Here is a 24944-nt window from a genome sequence, read left to right on the forward strand (position 1 = left end):
AACTATATACACAATAAGGGGATTCACTAAACAGTGTAAACTGATTAAACTGATTAAATGTCGCGATCACCAAGGCAGTCTTTGATTATTTCATTCGCAAAATCTTGAAACATTTCAAATAAGCAGAAAATCATGGCTTACGCAGCAATTTAATCTGTTTAGTGAATCCCCCTAATGTTACTAATGAAAACTTATACTGAAAAATGTAATGAGGTGGTCATTGTACCAGAAATAGTTACTGTTCAGAAGTTTTTTCTTTGCTTTGCGGTAAAAGTAATACTAAATTAAATTTGCATGTTTTTATTTTAATGACGGAAATCCTTATCGTCTTTCACCGCATTTTTTTATGAAAAATTACCCATTTTACGAACCGTCAACAATGTTGATAATGATATTGATTTTCACGAGGTAGTGGCACTACCTCCTGTCAAATTTTCGTTTATAAAATCAGCCCAAAAATGTGAAGTACATATTCTTCTTCTTCTGACGTTGTCAACACTGGACCAAAGCCTTCTTCTCAGCTTAGTGTTAGCCAACGAGCACTTCCACAGTTATTAATTGAAGGGCTTTCTTTGCCTGCCATTGCATGAATTTGTATATTGTGAGACAAGTACAATGATACACTATGCCCAGGGAGTCGAGAAAATTTTCCCGACCGGAACGGGAATCGAACCCGCCGTCTCCGGATTGGCGATCCATAGCCTTAACCACTAGGCTAACCCCGAGCAGAAGGGAATAGCAACAGCATAGTAAAATGTGTTATTTTGGAAAAATAACTGAGTAGCGGAAAGAGTTTTTTTCATGTTATTTACATAACTTATCCTGTTATAGACTTGTCTGTCATAAGCGGCAAAATAACAAATATTATAACAAAAAAATGTTCCTGGAGGACCTGTTTAATAATATGTTTTGTTAGTTTCAATAACAACTTAATAACAGCGAATTTTGAAAATATTTCAATAACAAATTTTGATATGAATACGTTATTGATAACAATCTGAAAACAAAATTTGCTTTTTTTCTGTTGCGGATAGGAACACCTACGAAGTCCCATATGCATTCAATGGGATACGCAACAATAGGATCTATTGTTAAATGTTTCATTCATAATTGGGACGCTATTGTTGTCGCAAGCGATTTCTTATCGAAAACAGAGAGAAACAATAGTTCTCGTTTATTTTCCAAACAATTACGATGAAAAACTACCGTCGTTTTGAAACCCTTTATTAGGTGGTTCATTGTTTATAAGATTAATTTACATTATTACCTCATTGATTGACACATTTATCCTAGTTAATCTAAGTGGGCTCGATGCAGTGAAATCAATAAAAATAAAATGTCTAAAAATAATCAATGGAGTTCTTGATGACTTATGTTTTACATTTTTGTCGAAAATGTGTTGTTCGTCGTTGAATTCCACCAGTTGATCCAAAATGTTTCATAAAATGGCTAACACTCTATTACACTCTCCATTTTCGTATTCATACCTAACTGAAACTGGGACAAAAAAAAACAGGTATACTTTTCAAAGTGCTTATAAAACAAAAGGCTGATAAGTTGGCACTGTAACGTAATGTCAGTAAGAAGAGGAACTGATGACAAAATAATATTTTCTCTTACTGTTCCTCACGGAATGCTGTGAACAACGAAAATCTGGAATGGCGTAGTTTTGATTGCAAAGCTAGTTATGTTGTAATATTAATGATCAAATATTTGTACTAGACTCAATGATACAATAATAACTGAACTTGTGCTACAACAAAACATGTTATTGAAATGTTATTTGAAGAAAATATACCAAGAGCACGATCTTAACAACATAAGATTGCCCAACAGAACATGTTATGGAATGGTGATGACTTAATAAGTCAATAAGAACAAGCCGAGATATAAAAACAGGTTTTGTGATTCCGTTGTTATTATTTTGATATTTTCCTCTGCTCGGGACTGGAGACCCCAGGTTCCAGGGGGTTCTTGGTAGAATTTAAGGAAGTTTTAGAAGATTTTATTTTCAGCGAGTTTCAGAGGCGTAACAGGGGCGTTTTCTGGGGTTTATGTGAATCTCTGGTGATTTTCAGGTGGTCCGAGGGGGTTCAGTGGGTTTCATGAAGTATCAGAGGAATTTCATGCGGTTTCGGAGGATTTTCAGCAAGTATCAAAGGCGTTACATGGGCGCTTTTGGGGGTACAGGAGGATCCCAGGTGCGTTACGTGAGGTTCGAGTGGGTTTCAGAGGATTTCGGACATGTTACAGAAGTGAAGGTTTCAGCAATTCTCATGTATGTTACAAGGGGTCCGAGGTGGTTTCAGGGTTTTTGGAAGCCATTTCAGGATGCTCCGGAAAATTTTCAGTTTCGGAGACGTTTTGGGGATTCCACAAGGTCACAGGATCGCTGAGGGGGTTTAAGGGCGCCAGTTTTTGAAAATACATTTTAGTTCACTACTCTCAGGTGAGCTTCAGCGGGTTTCAGAAGGCTTTTTCATAGTGTTTCAGACGGTTTCAGAAGGGATTCAAGATGTTCCGTAGATTGGAAGACCTATACTCAAGCTCCCTTGAGGCTCTAAAAGCCTCCCCCCGTTCTTCCTGGAACTAGCTTGAACAGCTCTGAAACCCCGTACGATCACTCTTAAACCTCCTAGCTACTCGACATTCTCAAATTTCTTTGCAACTTTGAAACCCATTTAGGTAATCAACTAAATCCATTTATGTAATGAATCCATGGAAGTAAAAATTCAATTTAGGCAGTCTCGACTCATTATCTAAACGATTGTTTATGTCTATTACTTTTTTCAAGTTTTAATCAATAATGAGGAAAATCTTTGAATCCCAGACAAAATATAAATAGTGGCTTGGATTTAGTAAGAATTATTCGCATACGAATTGAAGAATCAGCTATATCAAAGGCTGGTGAGACAAGAGTACAGAAGAAGTGCATTTGAACGAGTTTTTTTTGTCATCCCCATTCCACCCAAATACCATCGAAACGAGTGGGCAAACCTTTGAACTATAGCTAGCTTTTGAATCATTAATTCTCGTGACTGAGCGTTTCAATTGGCAGCTGTGAATGAGATGCTGAACTGAAGTGTTAGCTATGCGGCTCTGATGCTCGATGCAACAAATTGTGCTGCTTTTAGAGCTGATTCTTGGTATCACGATTTGGCATTGAACCATTTGGGACTTTGGGAGTGCAAAAATATTCGGATGAATCTATCGCTCCAAATCGAGGTTTTGCTTTTGGCCACTTGACGTGCAGAGTGGTTGGTGGTTTTCAGAAAGTGCGTTCGCATGGCTGAACGTGTTATTTCTCAAATTACGCTGGAAGCCTGATTGTGATTGTTCCGATGAGCTCTGTTGTAGGTATCATGTCGAAAGCCTGGAGGAGTATTGTTCTTCGAAACTTTAGATAACCAATGTACCTATATGGTTCGCATCAAGAGACTTTACCACCAACCCACCGAATCCTACTGGGACAAAGTTTAGCAGTATTGATGAATGAAGCCGGTGCCGATGAGACACGTTATAAATTAGTACTGGTGACGCCGCCGGCGGCGGCAGCCGCCTTTAATAAACTCTAATCTGCGAGATCCACCATCATTAGGAGCTTGTGATAGGAAGTTGTGTTTTTCTTCCGAAAAAAAAAAGGCTTCCCCGTCCCAGTCCCAGTCTTGGAAGCTCCCGGAGGGTAAGGGTAGAAGGCCCAGACCAACCGCTTCGTTTGTTCCGCTGTAATTAATTGGAACGGATGGGCCGGCTTACTCGCACTAAATTGACGTCACGGACGCTTTATCAGTACAGGTTCTAAATGCGATTATGTAAGCAAGGCTCTTCTGTTGAGAGCATGTTTGTCCTTGGTAAGTTTCGCTATTTATACGAAGCTAATGCTTTAAGGCTTATTGATTTTGATGGGGTTTCTACTAACATTGCTTACCTTTTGAGAGCTTTAGGGATAGCTAGCTCAATTTGTTGCAACTCACTGTAACAAAACTTCTGGAGAAAGTAATTCTGCAAAAGATTGCACTACTAATTTTGTAAATTTACTTTTATAGTGGTGCTACCTAAGAATAAGAATATCAAAGTTACCTGTAACGTAGCTTCAAATTTAACTAATGTAACAATGATTTGAAATTTCTTCTTAAAGTGATGTTATGGAAGTACTGAGAAATCTTCCGTCAAAAACAGAAACTATCTGTAAGTAGACGTGTGCGCCGAAACACATTTCACCGTCGGCGGCGAATATAGTAATTCGCTGCCGTAGCTCAAAACTGTCAATATAGAATCAATTTGTTTTCTGTATCTACAATTTTCGCCTACCTTATGCAAAAGGTTTGCACGTGAATAAATCAGGGGTTTCAATCAAAACTATGCCCACCAGAATTTTACAATACATTTTTGAAATATTCACTGAGGAAATCAAAAAGAAATTAATAAAATAAATATAAAGATTCCTTGAAATAGAAATTCACTCGCACGTTTTTTCTGTAGTTATTTGTACATTTTAGAAGACCAGTGCAGTCATGATAAAATCAGAAATGGTTACTCAAGTGTTCCAAATTCCAGCACCCCATATACTGGTATGCCTCCCAAAAAATACTTTAGTATTGAACCATTTAGATGATTTTTCCTTATCTGATCAAAAAACTAAAATAGAATAAACGCCCACTGAAACTTATTTCATTTCCCTTATGTGCCTTTCTTGAAGAAAAGGCGTGCAATCGGTCATAGTTTTTCTCATAACAAAAAAAAAAAAAGAATACGAAGTCTTATGAAAATCTGAACTTATAAAAAAAATTTCATAAGAATAACTGTGTGTACAAGTATTTTATAGTTATAGGGTTATAGTTAGATGAGTTTCAGAAGGAATTCCTCAAGAATTTCCTTCAGGTTTTTTCCCAGGAATTCGACTTTTCAAAAAACTCCAAAAGGCAATTCTTCAGATATTCCTTCAGCTATTCTTTCAAAAATTTCATTTCTGCAGATATTCCTAAACAGATTGAAAAGAAGTTCCTCCAGGCTTTATTTCAGCAATTCTTCAAGAGATTCTTTCAGGAAGTTCTCCAGGGTGTTCATTCCGAAATTCCTTTATCGATTCTCTCAGAAATTCATTTTTTACAGAAATGCTTTTTGAAATTTTTGCTGGAATCCCTGAAAAGGTTTCTTCAGGAATTTGTCGGTATATTCTATTCTAGAAGGGTTTTCCAGCACCTTCTCCGTGGGTTCTCTCCGGCATTTCTTCAGAAAATCCTCTAGATTATACTCAAGACCTACTTGTGGAAGTTTCTCCAGCGTGTTTCCCAGAATATCCTCAGATATTCCTCCACGGGTTGCATCAAGAACTTCTCTTGGGATTTATTAAGATCTTTACTCAGAGATTGTTTCATAAACTTTCTCCTGACACTTCATGAATCCTTTAAGAAATTATTTTAGGAATTTCTTCAAAAAACACTACAGGATTTATTTTTTTGGGGTTTCTCTTCTCAAGAAACTGTTCTTGGAATTACTGCAAAATATTCTCCAGTTTTCAAGGCAGTCAGAGATTTATTTGTTTTAGACTTTCATTGGTGGTTCACGCAGAATTAATCGCGGGAATATTCTCACGAGCGAGCGTGAGGTGGTCGAGAGGTGGCGGCAGCATTACGATGAGCACCTCAATGGCGACGTTGCAAGTACCGAAGGTGGCGTGGTAACAGATCTAGGAGTATGTGCACAGGACGAAAGACTTCCGGCCCCTGACCTTCAAGAGATTGAGGAGGAGGTTGGCCGGTTGAAAAACAACAAAGCCGCTGGAGCAGATCAACTACCAAGCGAGCTTCTAAAATACGGTGGAGAAGCACTGGTGAGAGCACTACACTGGGTCATTACCAAGATTTGGGAGGAGGAAGTATTACCGGAAGAATGGATGGAAGGTATCGTGTGTCCCATCTACAAAAAGGGCGACAAGTTGGATTGCGGGAATTACCGCGCGATCACACTACTGAGCGCTGCCTACAAGATACTCTCTCAAATCTTATGCCGCCGTCTATCACCGATTGCAAGAGAGTTCGTGGGGCAATATCAGGCTGGATTCATGGGTGAACGCGCTACAACGGACCAGATGTTCGCCATCCGCCAGGTGTTGCAGAAATGCCGCGAATACAACGTGCCCACACATCACTTGTTCATCGATTTCAAATCGGCGTATGATACAATCGATCGAGAACAGCTATGGCAGATTATGCACGAATACGGATTCCCGGATAAACTGATACGGTTGATCAAGGCGACGATGGATCGAGTGATGTGCGTAGTTCGAGTATCAGGGACACTCTCGAGTCCCTTCGAATCTCGCAGAGGGCTACGGCAAGGTGATGGTCTTTCGTGCTTGCTGTTCAACATTGCTTTGGAGGGTGTAATAAGAAGAGCGGGGATAAACACGAGTGGGACGATTTTCACGAAATCCGTTCAGCTGCTTGGTTTCGCCGATGATATTGATATTATTGCTCGTAAATTTGAGACGATGGCGGAAACGTACATCCGACTAAAGAGTGAAGCCAGGCGAATCGGACTAGTCATTAATGTGTCGAAGACAAAGTACATGCTGGCAAAGGGCTCCAGGGAAGAATCACCGCGCCCGCCACCCCGAATTCATATCGACGGTGATGAAATCGAGGCGGTTGAAGAATTCGTGTACTTGGGCTCACTGATGACCGCCGACAACGACACCAGCAGAGAAATTCAGAGGCGCATTGTGGCAGGAAATCGTTCTTACTTTGGACTCCGCAGAACTCTACGATCGAATAAAGTTCGCCGTAACACGAAGTTAACCATCTACAAAACGCTGATTAGACCGGTCGTCCTCTATGGGCACGAAACATGGACCCTACGTGCAGAGGACCAACGCGCCCTTGGAGTTTTCGAACGGAAGGTGTTGCGTACCATCTACGGCGGAGTGCAGATGGAAGACGGGACTTGGAGAAGGCGAATGAACCACGAGCTGCATCAGCTGCTGAGAGAACCAACCATCGTCCATACCGCGAAAATCGGGAGGCTACGGTGGGCGGGTCACGTCATCAGGATGTCGGATAGCAACCCGACTAAAATGGTTCTCGAGAGTCATCCGACCGGTACAAGAAGACGTGGAGCGCAGCGAGCTAGGTGGATCGACCAAGTGGAGGACGATCTGCGGACCCTACGCAGAGTGCGGAACTGGAGACAAGCAACCATGGACCGAGTGGAATGGAGGCGGCTACTATGTACAGCAGAGGCCACCCCGGCCTTAGCCTGACCGAAACCGAAACATCACGCAGAAAAAAGCATAGTAAAATCAAAAATATTTCAGGTTAACTCAAATAAATTGTCAATTTGTTCTGGCAACAAAAATAAAACTGTTTGGAGCAAATCAAACGTCACATTTGAAGCAAATTCAATCCATTTTTGAAACAAACATGTATCTTCTGACAGGTTATGTTAGAAACAAATGTAAAAAGAAATTGTTTTTTGTGGCAGGTCGGCCCTACGGAAATATTTGTTTTCCAATTAAATTTACAAAATTATTTCCTTCTCTAGGAAAATCCACTTCTCGTGTGGCACTTTCAATGCCAACATCATGTAGATAACATACGCTTCCGAAATCAATGGGATTTCGTGGAAATTTTTGGTGAAACTTGCCTTTTTTGCAAGAGGAAATCTTGTTTGGTGATGCAGCTGGAACTTGAGAGTTTTGTTTATGTTCTCGACGGCGGAACGGGGGGCTCTTCAATGGGTATTGTAGAAATCAATATGTAATTGAGTTTGTTTTAAAAATTAATATTTTAGTTTTAAATGTTTTATCAGTTTACCGAATAAACATGAGTATTTTTGTTTCAAACGAACGAAATTTGTCTCCGTGTTGCTTTAAGATTTTTTTTAGACTTGTGTTAAATTTTTGCTGCTAAAAATTATTTTAAATTTCTGCTATTGCACCATGGTTTTTTTTCCACTAGTATCATTCAAACATTTTACAAGAAATTCTTTCCAGATTTTCTCTAGAAGCATCTCCATAAGTTCTTTCAGAGTTTGCTTTAAAACATCCTCCAAGAATCCCTTCAGAAATTTATTTAAGGATTTGTTCAAGACTTCCTCAAGTACTTTTGTCAGCAATGTGTGCATGGATTCCTGCACATTTTTTTCTCAAGAAAGAAATAAATTGCTCAATAGTTCAACTAAGAAATTCCTCAAGAGTGTTCCTTGATCATCCCTACACGGATTTGCTCAGAAACCTCTCCAGGAAGTTTTCCTTCAATTCAAAAGTTTTTCATTAAAATCGTTCATGAATTTCTCCAGGAACTTCTTCAACCATAACTTCAGAAATTTTTCCATGGAATTTCGTTCAGGAATCTTCTCAAGAAGTTTTCTAAAATTTCTTCTTGGAATTTTCAGAGATATCTTCAGGGATTCCTTCAGAAATTCCTTCAGGAATCCCTTGCAGAATTACTCTGATATTTTCATGTGATTTTATTAAGTTCTTCTGTAAAAATCCAAGGAGGAATATCTAAAAGCATTCCTGAAGGAATCTCTGAAGAATTCCCAGAAAATATTTCTGAACTTCTGTCATCTTAAAAAGAAGCTTTCTGGAAATTTAGTCAGTAACCCCTGGCGAAATTTCCTAACAGACTCCTGCAGGAACTGTCGGAACAATTTCCGAAAAAAAAAATCCATGACAAATTTTTGAAAATTGTGAAGATTTTGAAAAAAATAATCCATGGAAAAATTTCTGAGCATATCCCCAAGTAACACACATGTTATATAAAAGTTACGACAGCGCAAGTTTTGGTTGTATAGAAGTTTATTTTACGTTATTTCAACACAATGTTAGAATTACGTAAAATAAACTTCTATACAACCAAAACTTGCGCTGTCGTAACTTTTATATAACATGTGTGTTGCTTGGGTCCCTTGCTGACAAAAGAATCCTTAGAAGATTTTTTAACTAAATTTTTATTTAGTTCCTGGGGAAATTCCTGCAGATATTCTAAAAAAAACTCTGGAGGAATATCTGAAATAATCTCAGGAAAATTTCCGAAGAAATCTCAGCTGGAGTTGCTGAATAAATTTATTGAGTAATTTCTGGAAGCATTCCTTGAAGAACACTTCGTGGTACTGCTATAAACATTTATTTATAAGCTTTTAGAAAAACTTCTAAAGAGATCCGTTACGGAAATTCGAGGAGAATTTTCTGATAGAAATCCTGGAGGAATTCGTTAACGTATTTTTGAAGGAATCCCTGACATTTTGTCTTGAAAAACACTTAATTTCTAGAAAAATCTCATGAGAAATATACAAAGAAATTTATGTATAAGTTTTGACGAATTATTTACGACGAATTTCATGAAATACCTAGCAACTTAAATATATAACAACATTATATTATAAAAAGCTTTATTTAACCCTTCAGCAGTCACGCTGCTGGATTATATACAATACAATGGAAAAAGCTCGCCTGTTCTACACAAATCAACGTGGTGCTGGTAGCGGTGGCCAATTTCTGGAAGATGTAGGTTTTTTATTTACTCGTGCATTATTTATTCTCGAGCGCAGAATTATTTTTGTAATTATTTTTTTGAATTAGAGTTAGTAATTGAGGACTAACATAGAGTTTTCTTTATAATTTCCTTCAACATGCTTATTTTCAGTAGATCGTAATGAAAATCCGTCCGTAGAATTTAAAAAAAATGTCTACATAATGTCTTCCATGATTAACTGGAGTTCTTTCGGTAATTAATCACCCAGTTTGTCTATTGGCTTATTGGCAATCTTGGAATGTCCTGGATCTCTATTCCTTCAAGAAAAAAAACCTTCAGTTGTATTGTCCCGCGTACAGCCTTGTCGGAGTTTCGCTATAGATTGTTTTTATACTCATACACTACATATACTCTTCTCAGAGCATAATCCTATAAAAATGTCAATTGACGTGCTCACGGAAGGAGTCGTGGAATAATTGTTGATGGTATTCTCATAAAAGCCTTGAAACTTTCACTGGAGAAAACCGTCGAGATGTCCCTGTGCGAATTCCCGAAAGAAATGCCTGGAGAAATTCTTGAAGATATACCTGTTCGGAGAACTCCCAAGTAGTGGAATATTTGGAAAGTTCTGAGTTTTATTCAAAAAGCAAGGTCTGGAGGAATTTAAGAAAGAATTCCTAGATAAATTTCTAACGAAATTCCGGGAGAAATCCAAAACAGAAGAAATGTTTGAAAGCACTTTTGGCATATAAGTACTTATATGCTTAAAGAAAGCCACAGTGACTGCTGCGCAATCAATAACTGCGCTGCTGTGACTCCTTTGTGACTTGTGTGTTGCTTGGAAGAATCTCTGGAGGAGTCATTTTCTCGTTTATTGTAGGAATTCCTGATGGAATCCCTGAGTAAACTTTTTTATAAACTGCTGAAGAAATTCCTAAAACAATCCCTGGATAATTTTCTATATATATTTTATAATTATCTTCTGATAATTAAAAAAAAAATAAAAAAATCTTCAGGTAATCCTGATAATTTCTGAAGAAGTCACTAGAAGAATTTCTACAGCAATCCCTGGAAGAATGCTGGATAAATCCCTGAAGAAATTCCTGGATGAGTCCCTAGAGGAACTTCAGAAAGTATACCATATTGCCCTTTACTGACATTTGCCAGATTTGCTGGTATGTCTGAAACATACTGAAAAAACTTGTAATTAGAAGGCATCTCATTTTGCTAATTGACAAATGGAGAAACTCCTGGAAGAATTCTTGGAGAAATCTTCAAAAGAAGTCCTGGAAATATCTCTAGAGAGAATCCTGGAGGAGCTTCTGGACAAATTTCTGGCGTAATCTTTTGAGAAATTCCTGAATGGATTCGTGGAGCAACCCTTGAAAAAAATTACTGGAGAAATCTATGGACGAATTCCTAGAGAAATCTCCAGAGGAATTCTGGGAGTAATCCCTGGAGAAATTTCTAAAAAAAATCCCTTAAGAAATTCCTGGAGGGTTTCCTGAAAGAATAGTTGGAGGAATATCTGGAGAATTTCCGGGAGGAATTTTCGAAGGAATGCACGGGAAAATCCCTGGAGAAATTCGTTGAGAAATCCCTGAAGCAATTCCTGGGGCAATCTCTGGAGAATCTCTGTTGGCATGCCTGGAGGAATCTCTGAAAAATTCTTGAAGGTTTCCAGGAGAAATTTCTGAAAGAATTTCTGATGAAATCCCTAGAGAATTTGACTAGATAACTTCCTGGAGGAATTTCTGTCATAACTTCTGAAAGATGTCCAGGAGGAATTCCTTGATCGAATCCTGGAGAAATTACTGGAGGAATTCCTGAAGAAATTTCTGGGGTAATTTTTTGAAGGAACTCCTGGAGGAGTTCCTGGAGAAATTTCTGGATAAAATCCTGAAGGAGTGCTAGGTTAAATTCCTGGAGGTATTGCCATCCAATAATTCTTCCAAGAATTCCTGTAGAGATTCCTCCAGGAATTTCTACAGGGACTCCTCCAGCAATTCCTGGAGGAATCTCTACGGGAATTCTTGATAGAATTACTGGATGAATTCTTGAAGGAATCTCTAGAGTAATTTTGGAAGAAATCCATGAAGAAATTTCTGAAAAAATAAGCGAGAAATTCTAGAGGAATTCCTGGTGGAATCCTTGGAGAAATTCCTGGGATAATCCCTGAAGCAGTTCCTGAAAGAATTCTTAGGGAAATTCCAGGTAAATTCCTGCAGCAATTCCTGAAGAAAAATCAGGAAGAAATTCTGGAGGAATCACTGCAAAAATCCTGGAAGAATTCCTAGATGAGTTGGTGACAGAATTTATGAAGGAAATTCTGGAGAAATTCCTGGATCAATTCCTGATAAAATTTTTGAAGGAATCCCTGAAGAAAATCATGGGGTAATTTCTCCAGAACCTGCCGAAATTACAGCATGAAATCCTGGAGGAATACCTGCATGAATTCCTGGTGGGATTCCAGGAAGAATTCCAGAAGCATGAAAAACTCCTGGAAGAGCTTTTGGGGATCTTCTGGAGGAATACCTGGAGGAATACCTGGAGCAATACCTAGAGGAATCCCTGAAGCAATTCCTGGATGAATATCTAGGGGCATTTCTGGAGGAATCGCTGAAAGAATTCCCGGAGGAATCTCCGCAAGAATCCAAAGGATGAAGCCTAGCAAGATTACCTGGAAGAATGCCTAGGCAAATTCCAGATGGAATTCTTGGAGGAATCCCTGAAGTAATTGCTGTAGAAGTCTTTGGGGGAATTCCTGTAGCAATTTCTCAAGAAATCCCTGAAGTTTATGGAAGGATTACTTGAGGAGCCCCAAAAGGATTTCTTGTTGAAATCTCTGAAAAAATCCTTGAAGGATTCCCCTAAAGAATTCCTGGAAGATGATTTCCTGGAGGAATTTTTAAAGAAAACCCTGCAAGAATTCTCAGATGAATCCCTGGAAGAATTCCTGGAGGAATTACTGAAGAGATTTTTGGAGGAATCTCTTAAAGAAGTTTTGAAGGAATACTTTAAGGAACAGTTCCTTAAGGAATACCTTAAGGAATAACTCCTTAAGAAAATACAGATAGAATTCATGGAGAAATCCTGAAGGAATTCTTAGAAGAGTTCGTATTGGAATTCCTTGAGGGCTCCCTGTAGCAGTTCCTGAGGGAATCCCTAGAGGAATACAAAAAAAAAAACAAAAAAAAAACAGAAGGAATCCCGGAAGCAATTTCAAGAGGAATTTCTAAGGGAATCCTTTAACAGTACTGGATTAATTACTGAAGGAGCTCCTTAAAGAATTCAAGGAGGAATTCCTGGAGGAATCCTTAGAAGAGTTGCTGGGGGAATCTTTGAAAGAATTAAACAAAACCTTATGTTATTACTGAAATATCACGCAAGAAATCCCTGGCAAAATTATTCTTGGATATCCTAGAGGAATGCCTGTAGTGATTCCCGGAGAAATCTCTAGAGAAACTCCTGGAGGAATCTCTAGAAGAATTCTTGAAGGAATTTCTAGAGGCATTTCTGAAGGAATCCTTAGAGGAAGCCCCGCAGCAATGCCCAGAGGACTCATTGGAAGAATTCCTGAAGAAATCGCAGATGTAATTCTTGGAGAAATCCTGAAGGAATCCTAATAAGAATACGTGGAGGAACTCTTTAAGGAACCCCTGTTGCAGTTCCAGAAGAAACCCCAGGAGGAATTCAGGAAGCAATTCCTAGAGGAATTTCTAAGGGAATCCCTAAACAGCTCCAGGAGGAAATACTGCGTTAATTTATGGAGGAGTTCCTGAAAGAATCCTAAGAAATATGTAACAGAATTTTTAGAGGACAACTTGGAGGAATTCCCGAAAAACCCCATGATGAATCCCGAAAGCAATCCCATGAGGAATTTCTTAGGAAATCCAAAGAAAGCTTTCTTTACAAATTTCTGGAAGAATTTCTGTGGGAATACTTAGAAAAAAAAATCTGATGGAATCCATGTCTGCAATAGCTTTTGAACGAATTATTGTAGAAATCTTTGAATGGACTCTCAGATTCTTTTGTGTAATTCCAATCTCTAGTGGAATTCTCGAAGGAACATATAGAAAAATCCCTGAAGAAATCTCTGAAGGAACACTTACCGAAATACCGAAATGGATCTCTGTTAACATTTCTTAGGGAAGCCCTGAAGAAATTCTTGCAAGAATTGTCGAAAAAACCGGAACCATCACTGGAGGAATCTCTAAAGATATCCCAGGAGAAATTCCTCAAGTATACCTGGGGCAATCCATGATCGAATCACTGAAGGAAGCTATGGAAATAAAACCTGGAGAAATTCATCGGTGCATCTTTGCTGAAGTATCTGTAAAAAATTCTGAAGGACTCGTGGGAGGAATTCCTCAAGCATTTCTTGGAACAAACCTCACTATAGGAACTCTGCAAGACGCTCATGAGAGAATTCACGAAGGAGAAATTCTTGGAGATGTCCTTTGAGCAATTCCTGAAGGATTTTTTTTCTGAAAGTGGAGAAATTTCATGTGGTTTTTGAATAAAAAAGGTTTGATTCACTAAAAGCTCCATTTTAGTCGATTCCATTGACGTAAAATCTATTTAGGTTTCTCCATTTAAGGTTACTTAAATGGAATTTGATTGTGTTCAGAGCAGTTGGAGGATTAGGTTGGTTTAAGGGAATTAAGATCCAAGTGGAGTTTAGGGCGTGCTCAGGGGGATCAATGAGGGAAGATGGGGCTGGTTTGGGACTGTTTAAGGTTTCCTAAGTGTAAGTCATCGAATCTACATGCATAACTTGTGTGCTTAAATCTCTCTGAAGCTTACTTAAGAGCTGTGATCCGAAATGTATTTTTAGAAACTGTAGGCCCCGTTAACCCCTCTCAAAACCCCCTGTTACACCCCTGAGACCATGAGAAACCCCCTAAAACGCCTGCGTAACGCTTGAGTAACGCCTCCGAAACTCGCCAAAAACCATCTGAAGCTGTCTGAAATGCCTTCGAGATCCCCCTAAAACCCCCTCGGACCCCATGTAACGCACCAGAGACCTTCAGAAACCCACAAAAATGCCTACGTTTCGCCTGAGTAACACCTATGAAACCTGCCAAAAATCATGTGAAGCTCTCTGAAATGATTTTGAAATCCCCCTAAAACTTTCTCGGACCCCATGTAACGCACCTGAGACCCTCAGAATCCCCTGAAAACGCCTACGTAACGCCGAGTAACACCTCCGAAACTCAAAATCATCTAGAGCTTTCTGAAATGCTTTCAAAATCACTCTGAAACCCCCTCGGACCCCATGTAACGCACCTGAGACCCTTCGAAACTCCCCGAAAATACCCCCGAAGCCCCCCGGTGCAACGCCTCTGACAACCCCTCCACTCCTCCTGAAATTCTCATGAAATCCCTCTGAAGCCCCTCGTAGCCCCCTTGAAATCTCCAGGTCGACCTTCTTAAGCTCCTTGCAATCATCAATTCCATTTAGGTAATGAACTGAATCCATTTGGGCTATTTAAGCAGTCCCGACTCGTTACCTAAATGGAGGTTTTGGTGTAATTATGCATAAATACCAAAATTATTAGAATAGTTTATTTCTTGAGATATTTTTTCTGGTACTCTGAACTATTGATAATCTTTAGTTGGCTCGAATTTATAAAACAAAAATCTGGTGGCCAGGGGGGTGGGACACGGCACCTACCTCCCCCTTCCCTTACTACATCTATGCTAACGTAAACAAGACTTGAAATTACCTTGCTGGTAGTTACCAGCAAGCAAAAAATACATACGCTGGAGCATGGGTTCCCAAACTTTCAGGTGCATGATCCCCTTTTTGTCAGTAGACGTACTTTTCGCGACCCACCACAGAAATTTCCTCATTTGTTGTTTGTTTCAGTGAATATTCGACTTTCTCTTGCGGCCCCCTGGATGAAGACTGGCGGCCCCCGGGGGATCGCGACCTACAGTTTGGGAAACCATGCGCTATGCTAGAGCGTCACGGCACACAGTTTCGAAAGTACCGATATACAGTGATAGACATTCGTTTAGCCGAGGCTAAAAAATAAAAAAAAAAATGTCAGGAAACTCATACAAATGATTTTATGATAAAACTTTTTTATCGTAGTGATAGTATATCTAGTACTGTTTTATAAAAATGTGATTCATCATACTTACATATACACTGAAACAAAAACGAGGGTAAAAACCATTCAAATGTCATTTTTTGTCTAGACATTCGTTTAGCCGATTTGAACATTTTTTAGAATTCCATAATAAAAAACTAACAAATTTCGAAAAATTTCCAACAAAGTCATTTTGTATGGTGACCTGCATTATAGATCGACTTGTAAACCATGAATTAGGTCGTTTTTGGAAGTGTTGCCATATTAATTTTGCATGCATCTCTTATAAATATGTCGTAATCGTTTCCAAATTGAGATTTGATGTAGTTATTTTTATCGGAAGTGTTTCAAAAGAATGCAATCAGTGCTGAAAAATTCATTTCGTCATATTTAAATTTAATCACCTACAGCTCATTTTAGAAGCTGAACCTGAGAATATGGTGTATGAAAAACTTGTGCGGCTAGACCAGTTCTACAAGAAAGTCACGGAAAAAACGCTATTTTTCGAATATTTTATGTAAATGTCACGGACTACCTCTGAAAAATGCCAAATGATATTCACCGTGAATATCATTGGGATTTTTAGAAGGTAGTCCGTGACATTTACCTTAAATATTCGAAAAGTAGTGGTTTTTCCGTGACATTCTTGCAGAACTGGTCTAGCCGCACAAGTTTTTCATACACCATATTCTCAGGTTCAGCTTCTAAAATGAGCTGTAGGTGATTGAATGTAGATATGACGAAATGAATTTTTCAGCACTGAATGCAATGAATGTTTCATGACCAAAGCAGGTTGAAAATTTACGAAAAACAATGTTTTTAACAGAAAAAACTAACGCAAACCATCAAAAAATCACGTATTTAAGTATTGTTTTGATGAAATATTATGGTTTCACTTGCATAAATCATGGCATTTAATACTATCACGTCTTCTAAACGCTCCCAATATCTTCCAGACTGTATTCTGGCTGAAATAACATAGGGGCTGTCCATAAACCAGGTGGTCATGAGGGGGAGGGGGGGGGGGTTTCGGCCAATGACCATTTTGTATGGACGAAAAAAAAAATGTGTATGCACTAATGACCACGCGGGGGGGGGGGGGGGGTGGTTGAGAAGTCCCAAAAAAATGACCACGTGGTTTATAGACAGCCCCATACATTGAACGGCTCATATTTCGAGAAATGGCACTGAAAGTATTCAAATTTCAAGCTTGAACACTACTTGTTTCATAATTTAGACATTCTTTTCAAATAAATCATGTTAAAAATTAATGTGGTTCACAACTAAGACTTATTTATAATATATTTCTTCAGATTGAATGAAATAAGCCAATTGTTTGACCATATCTTGCATTTTTGTATGAGCATCTGCTTTTAAATAAACAGGGTACAAAAATTCTGACACTAATTGCAGTTCTTTCACTTAGCAGTCTTCTAACTCATTCAGTAATGCTAGTATCAAACAGGTATACTCCACAGGTATTAGGGCACGTCTTTATTTCAAATCAGAACTATTTATTTTAGCTTTTATCAATCCTATTTTAAAGTTTAAACAACCAAAAACTAGTATACTTAATTTTTTCATGACATTTTATGCAATAATTTGAACATTTCTAACAATAATTCTGTGCCATATTTTCAAAACTGCTAATCTAGCTTACGTTTGAGTGTTTACAGAAATAATTTTTCTTAAATAAATTTGTTTATCGACGCTTCTCCTTATCGGGACATTTTTTTATAATATTTCTCTGAATTTCACAAATAACTAAACTTTTAAAGTCAATTATCCTACTAACACGTCATAATCTAAATGCCTTGGAGTATATCCTCGAAATATACTCACGAAATTGCAAAAAAACTATTGAAAACCAATTTTTCATTTACCTCGGCTAAACGAATGTCTAGGCAAAAAATGACATTTGAAGGGGTTTTACCCTCGTTTTTGTTTCAGTGTATATGTAAGTGTGATGTATCACATTTTTATAAAACAGTACTAGATAAACTATCACTAAGATAAACAAGTTTTATCATAAAATCTTTTGTATGGGTTTCATGACACTTTTTTTGGTCTCGGCTAAACGAATGTCTATCACTGTAGTGGTTACAGCTTCTTATGAAGAATTCATACAAATATGATATATGCATTATGTATATCAATGGATGCACTTTATCCATTTTACATTGTTGTAGTAATATGTGTGGAAAAATGTTTGGTTTTTGGGAAGTACTGTGAAATCTTCCGTAAACAACGGAAACTATCTGTAAGTAGAACGAACTCTATAAATCTACAATTATATTTTATTGTTTCTTGCAGACATTCAACTAGCCAACTCAAAGCTCTCTCGCTTGATCACCTGCATCTGTTTGTGATAAACATTGTTGGAAGCTGAAAACGAGCTGCTCTAACTTTTAGTTCCTCCTTTTTTTTTTATTCGTCCTTTCGGTATTTCAAGTTGTAAACCTTTGGCTACACTTAACAACCTGAATCATCAAAAGAAGTAACTCCGTAAGGTTACTTCAAATGTTCAACCTTCTATTGAGGCAAATTCCGAAGCCACTTTCTGCCCAATTGCATTATCAAACACCTTTTGGGGCACTATTTTTGCCAAAGAAAAAAAAAAGGACAAACTTGCTATTCTGTTAAATTGAGTTAAATTGTCATTCTCTTCTTATCTACGCTAAAAGCATATTGTCGTCTGAGTCTAAACTCCTATTCTATAGTGATCGCTGTTTATCGACGCGCGACGCCAGACTGTTTGTTTTCTTCAAAGTTGTCTAACGGTAACGACTAAAGGTGGCTGCTAGCCTAGCGCTTTTGTAAAAGATGCTTCCCCGTAACAACACATTGTGTTGCTGGAAGCTTGTAAGCCGCGTTTTCACCGTTCAGTGGAAGCCAAAAATAGATACCTACCCGCCAACCAACTCTCTTCCCATTGTATTGTTTTCCGATTCAGTGAATTTTCCCACCCCATACCATCGCGGGACGACGTGGCGTGATGATCCTTTCGATATCGTCGAGTTTGTGTGAAAGCTTCGAGTACCGTGCGACTTTTATGTCCCAACGGCCCAGTTTCCAATGTGAATAAGAGCACACTTATTGGGTTTGAAACCGTAATAAATTGTCTATATCGCCGTACCCGCGCGTGTCCTTCGGTGAGTGTGGTCGAGTAACAAGAGTTGTCATTCACTTTGCTGTTTATCTGTACCGAGCCCAAATTCGGATTTTATGCAGGGATAAGGGACAAAGTTAACCAAAAGTTGTTTCCAAACCATTAAATTGGAACCGACCGGGATTGGTCAATGGACTAGCCTCGGGGTACAATTTGCGGTTCAGTGGCACACCATGCGTGCCAACCGTCCTTCAGCATGACTAGTTAACATGGAGCAGACCCAGACTAACTGGGTTCGACAATACTTGTTTAATAATTGTAGGATTTTCTATGAGCAATGAATCAACGAACCTCCCGACGATAAGAAAAAGCTGCGGAAGCTCGCATAAAGCTGCTGGAAAGCATACTCCATCCATGTTGGGTTGTAATGCCAAACCATGAAAAAGAAACTGGTCGAACTTTGAACGGCGATCCCTCGGGGTCGAGTTTCCCCATTTAAATCTAGGCCAGGGAAGACAAACAACAGTTTTCAAATAGCAATACAATTGAGTTTATCCCACTTGCAATTGATAGCTGGCGAGAGCTGGTTGAAGTGGGGAAATGGGGGAAGCTTTGAGCAAACTTTGCGTACCTCCACGTTAACAGGTTTCTGTATCGAAAGTGAATTGTTTTGTTCGAAGCATTTGTGTCCTCTGTTGGTGTTCTATTTTAAATACGGTGGCTTCACCTCCAGAATAAAAAGAAAGCGAACAAGTTCACGAGATTGTGAAGACTGGTGACCTCGAAGAATACACGTTTGCTTTGTAAGCGAATGGTCGTAGGTTCAATTCCGAGCCTCACCACCAATAATTTTTCGTCAAACCGACATATGTCGCCGTTTGACACTGATTCTCCTCTGAGCAACTTTTCCTCCTGGTAATCACAAAGCAACTATTTTATTTATTTATTTACTAGTCTTCGAATACATCGTACAGACAGTTAATACTATGAACTAGAACTTATCCTACTTTTAAACATATGCTTAATTAGTCACATTAAAATCAAAATTTACAGACACTTCATTAAAACGACGACAACAAACATCAAATGGACTATTTTGTCCAAAAAGAGTACGATGAAGGGGATTACGAAGAAAGTCAGCCCGTCTGGTTCTTCTGGGCGGAACGTTGAGAAGTATGTTGCTCAGCAGTAACGGGCAGTCCACATTGTCACGCATAATGTCAAACACAAAGAGGCGCTGCAATAAAATCCTCCCAAAATTTGCCAAGATCTCAGCAATTTGTTCAGCTTTTGGCTGAGTTTTGCAGACAATTAGCCAGCAAACTTAACTTCTATTTTGGGGCAATTTACTTAGTTCCAGTCATGAGTATCCATCACCATTGTGGCCAGGTCAAATTTCTTTCTTCATTTCTCTGTTGATACTGCGCCTCCATGACCCTCTGGGTCTGCCTCTGCTGCGATGCTTGCAGATACCGCAATTCCGCAGACATCTATTGCTGAAGACCTGCAGCCGTTGAGTGTTTGCTGTTGATACACTTATTATAATCTGTGCTCATGCAGTTCCGTATTTCGCTATCTCTTCAAGCGATCCCAGCTTGCTGGTCGCCCCTCCACTTCCTCTGAAACTCCGTCAGCATTTTTTGACTGCCCTGCTTATCGTATTCCACGTCTCCTCAGTGCAGTACATCTAGTCAACGACATTTATATTCCGGTATCGATCTTCTAACCGCCTCAAATCTTGGGTATATGAACACTACTTGCTCAAGTGTCTCCTCCACGTTCTCGCACTCCTGGCAGAAGAGCGAGGCGGCATGGCCAAACTGGTACTGCCTGAAGCAGCCGTGACCAGACCAAAACTGGATTATGTGGAAGTTAACTTCTCCATGCTTCCTGTTCAACTAAGTCTACACATTAGGGATGAGCCGATGGGTCCATCTCCCTTTCTCCGTCGAATGCCATCCCGATTGCCACTTTTCCATTGAGGCCGTTCGCACCAACGTTCTCACTTGTCTGGTCCTCTTACGCTCGTAGCAATCGATGTCCTCCTCTAGGGTGATGCAGATCGCCTCTTGCTGCTTCTCGGACTACCGGTGTTTGGTTTAATCCTCTACAGTGCGTTGATCGCCTTCGCCGCCTTCTCACAGGCGTAGTATACGTGACTGTTAAAGTTTAGCCGATCGTCGATCATCACACCCAGATGCTTCAGTTCACGCTTCGACGCCACTGTGTGCTTTCCGACGGAGATTTCCACTCACTGCACAGCCTTGCAGTTGCTCACCAATAGCACCTCCGTTTTGTGGTGTGCTACCTATCTTAAACTTGACTCCACTCCATTCATCCAGTTATCGATGGTTCAGATCGTCCGCGAAACCCACGACCACAACGCCTGTGGGAAGCTGCGGCGTAAGCACTCCGTTGAACATAGCGTTCCACGGTGTTGGTCCGAGGATGTAGCCTTGTGGAACTCCCGCCGTTACTTTCATCCTTCTCTGTCCAGCTTCAGTGTCGTACATCAAAACTCTGTCCGGGAAGTAGCTTTTCAGTATCCGACACAGGTCATCTGGAACCCGCATTCTGTGCAGCGCTACGGCGATGGGCGCTATTGAACGCATTCTTAACGTCAATTGTGATTACGGCGCAGTACCGGTTTCCTTCCTTCTTCTGTTTGGACGCCATCTCGGCCCTCTCCAGGATCGCCCGGATAGCATCCACCGTCGACTTTTCCTTACGAAATTCAAACTGCAGCTGTGACAGTCCATGTTCTCCTTCTGTGAACGACACCACCCTGTTAAAGATGACCTGCTCCAGCGCTTCCCAAGTGTGTCCAGCAGGCATATCGGTCTATAGGATGCTGGATCCCCCAGGGGGTTTCCCTGGCTTTGGCAGTAAAACCAGTTTTTGTACCTTCTATATGTTTGGGAAATGGCATTCTTCCAAACATTTCTGCAACACCGTTCTGAACATATCGGGGTAAGCTAGGACCGCCGATTTTAACGCCACATTGGGAATCCCGTCCGGACCCGGGGCTTTATTCGTTTTCAGTTTTTTCGCCGCTGTTTCTAACTCCTCATTGGAGGCCTGCCGAGCTTCCACACTACCTTCGTCTTCCTCACCATACGGTGCTGGTCGTTCGGTCGTGCTTGTGCCCTTGTAATCACTCTTGTCAACTCTACCGCATCTAGGTCTAGAGTGTCGCTGTCTACACGGAGTGCCTCGACGAAGAGGTCCTTGTCGAAGGCCTTCACCTTCCACTTTCGCTCATACATTCTGCTTCTCTGTATGGCCGTAGGGTTCCGATGGCCTACGCTGTAGCAGATCGCCTGGTGATCACTATGGGTGTACTATTCGCTAATTTTCCAGTTCATGTTGCTCGCCAGCGATGGACTACAGAAGGTAATGTCGATGATCGCCTCCCGCCTGTCTTTCCTGAATGTGCTTACGGTGCCAACTTACCACAGTTGTACCTCTAATCTCGCCAGTGCTTCCAACAGGCTTTAACCTCTTGCATTGGCTAGCCTGCTACCCCACTCCACGGCCTACGTCAACTAGCTTGTTGGTTAACTCCTCCAGCATCCGATCGAATTTCTCCGCTGTCCACCGTGCGGGTGCATAGTAGCTGCATACGAAGATACCGTTCGTTTTGGCGATGACGAATCCTTCGTACGTGCTTGCGACGACCTCCTGAAATGGAAATCTTCTCATCACTTGTATAAAGGGTGATACGGTCAAAATTTGGTCAAACAATTTGTTTCATAACTTTAAACTGAGTACATCAAAACAGCTGAATTTTGGACCAGTAATGGTACTTTATATGTAGCTTATACCATAAAATTTTCATCAAAATCGGTTGAGTATTTGCGGAGATATTTTGAATCCTGAAAACTGCAATTTTAAAATTTTGTACAAAGAGGATTAAAAAATAAGAACACATTTTTACTCTTTTATTTATAGAGCCAGAAATACTGAACCAATTTCAATGAAAATTTTTCTGTATGTAAAGTATACATATCAAAATGTTGTGTAAAAAATTCATTCAATTTGATCCAGCCGTTACAAAGTTATATTTGTTTAGGTGGTCAAATTTTGTCAAATTTTGTCAAGTCAAGTCAAATTTTGGTCACATAATTTTTTTCATAACTTTAGATTGCGTACACCAAAACATCTGATTTTTGGATCAGTAATGGTACATTATATGTAGCTTGTACCATAAAATTTTCATCAAAATCGGTCTAGTATTTGCGGAGATATTGTTGAACCCTGAGATCTGCAATTTTAAAATTTTGTGCAAAGAGGATTCACACATTTTTACTGTTTTATTTATAGAGCCAGAGATACTTAACCGATTTCAATGAAAATTTTTTTGTATGTGAAGTATGCATATCAAAATGTAATGTAAAAATTTCATTCAATTTGATCCAGCAGTTACAAAGTTATATTTGCTTAAGTGGCACCCGGTCAGTTTTTTTCATATTCAAACTGCTACAACTTTGAAAGTATTCATACAAAATGGCTCAAAATTTTACTAAGAACATATTTACATAATAGTATTATACTGTAAAATTTTGATAAAAATCGGAGCAGTATTGGTAGTTCTATAATCAAAGTTGTGTTTTACTGACCTTAAATTTCCGAAAATTTACTATGGAGCGCCTTTGTACAAAATTTTAAAAAGGTAGGTCGATGTTTTTATCTATATATCAACCATTACTTAATCGATTTTGATGAAAATTTTAAGGTATAAGCTACATATAATGTGGCATTACTGGTTCAAAAATTAGCTGTTTTGGAGTACGCAGTCTAAAGTTATGAAAAAAAATATATGACCAAATTTTGACCGTATCACCCTTTAGCCGCCGTTCTCGTGCTATCTGCCACCCAGTTGTTGTTACCGAGAGAAACTCTGCAATAATCGCAACGTCGCACTTTGCTTCCGTTGTTGACTGCCTCAACAGTTGCTGTGCGGTGTCACAATGATTTAGGTTTATCTCCATTATCTCCATTACTGTTGACCTGCGATCGCCTTCTTATATTCAGGGCGCCCGTCGAATGGGCGTTTCCTTCTTCCGTTGTGCAGAGCATGAACTTTGGCACTTGCGAGCAGTCCTTCGCAAAGTGTCCCTTCTCTGCGCATTTTCTGCATTGTTCAGATCCGTCTGGTCCATTGCAATTGGCCGCATGTGTCCGAAGCCCATGCACTTGAAGCATCTCAACACCCGTTTGCTGCCACTTCTTGCTTCTCGGGCGGCGATCCTCAGCAGGCACACCGAACAGCCAATTCGTACCTTGCCCACCTTCATCAATTCGCTAGCCGCAGACACCGAAAGTCGAATCATCGCTGTTTGTGTGCCTTGGTACCCCTTCGTCAGCAGAATCGTTAGAACCTCTTCTCCCAATTCGCATTACGTCTTCAGTTCATGACCAAGCTCCTCCACTGTTGTGATCTCCTCCAGGTATCGGCATTCGATCGTTGCATAAAGCTTCCACGTTCCCGCCATCCCTGATGAGGTCGCCCAATGACTTGGCAAATTGCTCTTGGTAGGCAGAACTTTTAATCGCCGGGTCCTTCTTCAGCTCAAAGAGCATATCTCCTTGCAGAGTGCGCTTGGTTCTCACCACGTTCTCACCCAGTTCCTTCAACTCCGGATCCTCTTGGGCTTTCTTGAGGATTGCTGCGTATGACTGTTGGTCGTTTTTCTTGACTATGTAGCAGGGCCTTTCCCATGTGGCTATGGATCTCCTTTCGTCTCGTGCCGGCTATTCTCTTACGTTTCCTTCTTTTTAGGCTGTTTTTTTTTCTTCCTGCGACGTTCCAATTGCTACTGGCCCTCTCGTCGCTCGACTCATCGCTACCTTGACTCAAGCTCATTGGCGGAGCCAGCTTTTTCTTTTTTCTTACTCACTCTCCTAAACATGCACGAGAAAAAGAAAGATAGAAGAGGGGGCAGTTTGCCTCCTCTTTCATCCCGCTCTTTCTCGTATATGTTTAGGAGAGTGAGTAAGAAAAAAGAAAAAGGTGGCTCCGCCAATGACCTTGAGTATTCTTTGTCTTCTTCGGGTGATCTTCTTCACCTGGTGTTTCTCGATCCCGCTTGTTCGAGATCTTATTTCTGCGTCCTTTGGGCGTTTCCTGTAGTCCGCCACAACTTGCTCCCAGGCCAGCTTCAAAGCCTTTTTCAGCAGTCTCAGCTCTCTTACGCAATACTGTGTGCTCGTGGGTGGCGAGTTCGGAACGCCAAGGTTTTAACGGGAGGGGGCAACCGT

The 24944-nt window shown here is 40.0% G+C and overlaps 2 protein-coding genes across 2 annotated transcripts in view; both read right to left on the reverse strand.

Annotated features, from left to right (window-relative positions):
• Positions 1–24944, reverse strand: part of LOC109622669 (pyrokinin-1 receptor-like) — a 339959-nt gene that overhangs the window by 166980 nt on the left and 148035 nt on the right. The gene's annotated exons all lie outside the window — the stretch shown is intronic.
• LOC134291907 (uncharacterized) overlaps positions 24096–24944 on the reverse strand; it is a 93180-nt gene continuing 92331 nt past the window's right edge. The window contains exon 2 of the mRNA XM_062860313.1: positions 24096–24362. Coding sequence (XP_062716297.1) covers positions 24096–24362 — 267 coding nt within the window. The remainder of the gene's footprint in view (positions 24363–24944) is intronic.

The sequence above is a fragment of the Aedes albopictus genome, chromosome 1 (assembly GCF_035046485.1).
Source record: "Aedes albopictus strain Foshan chromosome 1, AalbF5, whole genome shotgun sequence".
Lineage (NCBI taxonomy): Eukaryota > Metazoa > Arthropoda > Insecta > Diptera > Culicidae > Aedes > Aedes albopictus.